This window comes from Scyliorhinus torazame, chromosome 19 (assembly GCF_047496885.1).
Source record: "Scyliorhinus torazame isolate Kashiwa2021f chromosome 19, sScyTor2.1, whole genome shotgun sequence".
Taxonomy (NCBI): Eukaryota; Metazoa; Chordata; class Chondrichthyes; order Carcharhiniformes; family Scyliorhinidae; genus Scyliorhinus; species Scyliorhinus torazame.
Window position 1 is genome coordinate 92,718,706 of NC_092725.1, and position 5,261 is coordinate 92,723,966.

Sequence of the window (5,261 nt, forward strand, 5' to 3'; positions counted from 1 at the left end):
ATTTGCCCCCTCAGAGTTGCCTAAGAGATCCCCTGGCCACTATTTGGAAGAAGTTACGTTCTCTCTGGTGTCCTAGTCAATATTTATCCCTCAGGAAAAACAGAGCCTCTGGTCGTTCTCACACTTCTGTCTGTGCGATCTTGCTGTGTGCAAATTGGCGTCTGCATCACCTACATGCGCAACAGTGACTACACTTCAAAAGTACTTCACTGGTTGTGCAAAACGCTCTAGAACAGGGTGGTGCTATGAAAGGCGCTATATAAATGCAATTTCCTCCCAACTTGTTTGTGTTAGCCTACGCCGTGCCTGCATCCAACGGTCAGACGGTGTACTGCCCGAAGGGGTTCTGTGCAATCTGACAACAGTCTCATGTTCATCAAGCGCACTTTCCTGGTATGAACCGCGCACACAGGTTGATTTTTGAAACAATAATGAACGAGATACATCGGCATTGAACTACCGGTAGTTCAAAGAAAACGCTTTATTATGAAACGAACATGTAGAAAAAAAAAAATCATACGTGACACGCTTTTGTCAGTTTGCAAAAAAAACATATATTTATATAGGCACAACCCCCATATATACGTATGATATATGTATAGGATCTAGAGGACAATCGAGATAACACAGGGCAGAGAGCTGTTGATTGTAAACCAAAGTTTGGCAGGAACTCATTCAATTGTGTTGGGCAGTATAATCGGCACGTTTCCACAGCAATAGACAAATTGGAGAATAAGACACTAGCAGGCTCTGCAGTGTGTCCCAGGGGACTGCCATCCTACACCCGAAGCAATGACTTTCCAAATCACTGACTGGCAGTTAGAAGGTGAGGAGCTAAGGGGCGAAGGTGAAGACATCACATGCTTCTTTGTCTAATCGCCATATACACTTATTAAAAAAGGAACATTAAGTCTGGTACAAAACTCTATAAATCCATCTCTCTTATATACAAAAATAGCTTAATATAATTCAAAACTGGTTAGCATAGATACAAATAGATTTTTCTTTTTCTTTTCATTAAAAAGAACGCACAAGGCCTGAAGCATTCTATATCGAAAATAGTATAAAAGTATTATAAAAAACGCAGAACTCTTTGATTGGATAAAGCATAATATGTGACATTTGTTTTTTTAAAAAAACTCACACACACACACACGTTATTGCCACGTTGGTAAGTGTACTGGAGTCCTGCCTGCCATGGGAAGTTGACAGTGAGGGACAATCTATATGGGCCGGTAGCGTGGGGGCATCTGTCCGTTGATGCTCTCGTGTAGTCCAGACAGATTGTGATAAAGGCCGGAGTTGCTGAGGACCTGGGAGTGACTTTTACTCCTGGGTTGTTTAGGCACTGTGTGTGATTGCATTGACGGACCACTTTGTCATTGAGTCCTTGACAGTCCAGTGGAGGGGCTTGCAGAGGCAGCAGGTGAGTCTTGTACCGCCGCCTCCGGTACTTGGATCCCGGGAACCTTTGCTGTGTTTTCCTGGCAGATCTGGATAGAATAAACGAGAGAAACATCATTTAGCATTCACCTGGTTGCGCACAGTTACCAGATTACAAAATGTAACAACCCCACCCCCTCTACAATCTGATCACTTGACTCAATCCCGCCTGCAGAACATTCAGTTGCACATGCCAATGATATCTTCAATCAGACACACTCTGGGCTTGTTGACTGGAAGCAGTTCCCTGGGCCCTACCCTACCCACACCTCTCAGGTCAGCCCTCTGTGCAGACACTTGCACATTCAATCGGTGCTGTATTAAACCGGAAAAGTCAAGACATTCAGGGCGGATGGCGAATGCAAAACGGGTGCAATCTCAGTCCTCCGCCAGCCCCAATATCCCGTCCCATTGGAGTTTATGGAAAGGAATTGCGGCCTCTTTGCGCCCTTGAATGTTGCTCCTATTTCAATAAGGGAGAGCTGGATAGTCCTACCTGCTGCAGAGAGAGCTCAAAACCAGCTTGCAAAGTCTAGGAGTTCTTGTTCTTCGGGACTCAGGGGTTCGCAAGAGCCTTCATCAGAAGAATAGGAAGACACGGGAGAGCCAGCCATTGAGTTCATGTCATTGGAGAGATTGGGTGAGAGGACCCCGGACTGGAAAGCGGCGCTCACGGCATCGTGTTCATCCAGGAGCTGCTGCAAGGCTCGGATATACTCCACCGCAGAGCGCAGCGTCTCCACTTTGCTCATCTTCTTGTTGGCGCTCCCGTTGGGGACGTGTTCCCGCAGGGTGGCGAATCCCAAATTGACCAGCTTCACCCGGTTCCTCTCCCTCTCGTTGCGCCGGGCCACGGCTGCCGGCTGCTGGGGGGGCAGCGTGTAACCGAAGCCGCTGAAGTTGAGCCGCCTCTTGCAGCGCAGCAGCTCCGGGGAGCAGGAGCGCTGCCTCTTGAGCTGCTGCTTGAGTTTACTGTCACTGGCCGATGAGGGTGGCTGGTGGCTGGACTCCGGCTCCACTTCCTGCTCACTCGGCGGGGGCGGCAGCGTAAAGGCAGGCGGGCTGCAGGTAGGCTGGTTGGATGGCAGTGCTCCCCATGCTGGGCATCGGGGTGTGAGGGAGGTAGGGGGTAGGTGGGTGGCTAGGGAGGGGAATGTTGCAAGGGGAGGAGGGACAGGCGGCGTGGCAAAGGCTGCAGATTCGCCGTGCCGTGCGCCTAGCTCGTGGCGTTCGCGTGTTGCGCTCTCTCCCTCCACTCCAGTCCTGTCTGTCCTTGGCTTGTCTTTCCCCCTTTGCAAAGCTCCCCCTCCCCCTTCCTCCGCCACGTTCCCGTGGCACGCTTCCCTTTGCCCGGAGCACCACTGAAGCCCCTTCGCGCACAAGCGCTGCCTTTTGAAACCGCAGGCTTGCGCCCCTGCTCCGCCCATTTTCCGCCCCCCCCCTCCCCGGGACGTGCGCCGGGCGCGTGCCATCCCGCATCCCAGAATAAACAAGAAGCAAAACTCCCTCCTCAGCCTGTAACATCCAGCGAAACACCAGCTAGCCAACCCTTCCCCCATTTCAAAACTCGTCACCCAATCATTTGGGGAGAAAGTTGATTTCTGACGCTTCAGAACACAGGGACCAGAAAAGTACAACCCCCTCTCTCGCCCCTCCATCCGCTTCTCTCTCCCCCTCCCTCCTCTCTCCACCTCGCCGCCTCTCTCTCTCACCCTCCCTCCTCTCTCTCCCCCTCCCTCCTCCCTCTCTCCCCCTCCCTCCTCCCTCTCTCCTCCCTCTCTCCCCCTCCCTCCTCCCTCTCACCCCCTCCCTCCTCCCTCTCTGCCCCTCCCTCTTCCCTCTCCCCCTCCCCTTCCCTTCTCCCTCTCCCCCTCCCCTCCCCTCTCTCCCCTCCTCCCTCTCTCCCCTCCTCCCTCTCCCCCTCCGTCTCCCCCTCCCTCCTTCCTCTCCCCCTCCCTCCTCCCTCTCCCTCCTCCCTCTCCTCCTCCCTCTCCCCCTCCTCCCTCTCCCCTCCCTCCTCCCTCTCCCCCTCCCTCCTCCCTCTCCCCCTCCCTCCTCTCCCCCTCCTCTCTCTCTCTCCCCTCCATCCTCCCTCTCCCTCCTCCCTCCTCCCCCTCTCCTCCCTCTCCCTCCTCCCTCTCTCCCACTCCCCTCCTCCCTCCCCTCCCTCCCTCCCCGTCCCTCCTCCCCTCTCCCTCTCCCCCTCCCTCCTCCCGTCCATCCTCCTCCCTCCTCCTCCCTGCCTCTCCCCCTCCTCTCTCCCCCTCCCTCTCCCCTCCTCTCCCCCCTCCCTCCTCCCTCTCCCTCCCTCCCTCTCCCCCTCTCCCTGCTCTCTCTCTCCCCCTCCCTCGTCCCTCTCCCCCTTCCTCTCCCCTCCCTCCTCCCTCTCTCCCTCCTCCCTCTCTCCCCTCCTCCCTCCTCTCCCGCCTCCTCCTCCCTCTCCCCCTCCCTCCTCCCTCTCCCCCTCCCTCCTCCCCTCTCCCCCTCCCCCTCCCTCCTCCCTCTCCCCCTCCCTCCTCCCTCTCCCCCACCCCTCCTCTCTCTCTCCCCTCCATCCTCCCTCTCCCCCCCCCACCCTCCTCCCTCCCCCTCCCTCTCTCCCTCCCTCTCCCCCACTCCCTCCTCCCTCTCCCCTCCCTCCTCCCTCTCCCTCTCCCTCCTCCCTCTCCCTCCTCCCCTCTCCCCTCCCTCCTCCCTCTCTCCCCACTCCCTCCTCCCTCCCCCTCCCTCCCTCCCCGTCCCTCCTCCCTCTCCCTCCCTCCCCGACCCTCCCCCCCCTCCCTCCCTCCCCGTCCCTCCCCCTCTCCCTCCTCCCTCTCTCCCCATCCCTCCTCCCTCCCCCTCCCTCCCTCCCCGTCCATCCCCCTCCCTCCTCCTCCCTCCCTCCTCCCCCTCCCTCTCCCCCTTCCTCCTCCCTCTCTCCCCCTCCATCCTCTCTCTCTCCCCCTCCCTCCTCCCTCTCCCTCCTCCCCCCTTCCTCTCCCCCCTCCCCTCTCCCCCCTCCCCCTCCCTGCTCTCTCTCCTCCCCTCCCCTCCTCCTCTCCCCCCTCCCTCTTCCATCCCCCGTCCCTCTCCCCCTCCCTCCTCCCTCTCTCCCTCCTCCCTCTCTCCCTCCTCCCTCTCTCCGCCTCCCTCCTCCTCCTCTCCCCCCTCCCTATCCCTCTCCCCCTCCCTCTCCCCCTCCCTATCCCTCTCCCCCTCCCTCTCCCCCCTCCTCCTCTCTCTCTCCCCTCCATCCTCCCTCTCCCCCCCCACCCTCCTCCTCTCCCCTCCCTCTCTCCCCTCCCTCCCCCCCTCCCTTCTCCCTCTCCCCCTACCTCCTCCCTCTCCCCCCTCCTCTCCCCTCCCCTCCTCCCTCTTCCTCCTCCCTCTCTCCCCCTCCCTCCTCCCTTTCTTCCCCTCCCTCCCCCCTCCCTCCTCCCTCTCCCCCTCCCTCCTCCCTCTCCCCCGCCCTCCTCCCTCTCTCCCCCTCCTTCCTCCCTCTCTCCCCCTCCCTCTCCCCCCTCTCCTCCATCTCCCCCTCCCTCCTCCCCTCCCTCTCCCCCTCCCTCTCCCCCTCCCCCTCCCCTCTCCCCCTCCCTCCTCCCTCTCTCCGCCTCCCTCCTCCCTCTCTCCGCCTCCCTCCTCCCTCCCTCCCCCTCCCTCCTCTCTCCTTCCCCCCTCCGTCCTCTCTCTCCCCCCTCCCCCTCCCCCCTCCTCCCTCTCTTCCCCCCTCCCTCCTCCCTCCTCTCCCCCCTCCCTCTTCTCTCTCACCCCCCTCCATCCTCCGTCTCCCCCTTTGACAAGGAGGCCTCGATATTCTTCACCTTATTGATTTA

General features: G+C 59.0%; 1 protein-coding gene across 1 annotated transcript; it reads right to left on the minus strand.

Moving 5' to 3' along the window:
* Nucleotides 1–481: 481 nt before the first annotated feature.
* ascl1a (achaete-scute family bHLH transcription factor 1a) lies at nt 482–2,870 on the minus strand. The gene is made up of 2 exons (XM_072483990.1): nt 1,940–2,870; nt 482–1,493 (listed from the first exon to the last, which is right to left on the minus strand). The coding sequence occupies exon 1, from the start codon at nt 2,868–2,870 to the stop codon at nt 1,956–1,958; it is 915 nt and encodes a 304-aa protein (XP_072340091.1). The 3' UTR covers nt 482–1,493; nt 1,940–1,955.
* Between the last annotated feature and the right edge of the window lie 2,391 nt (nt 2,871–5,261).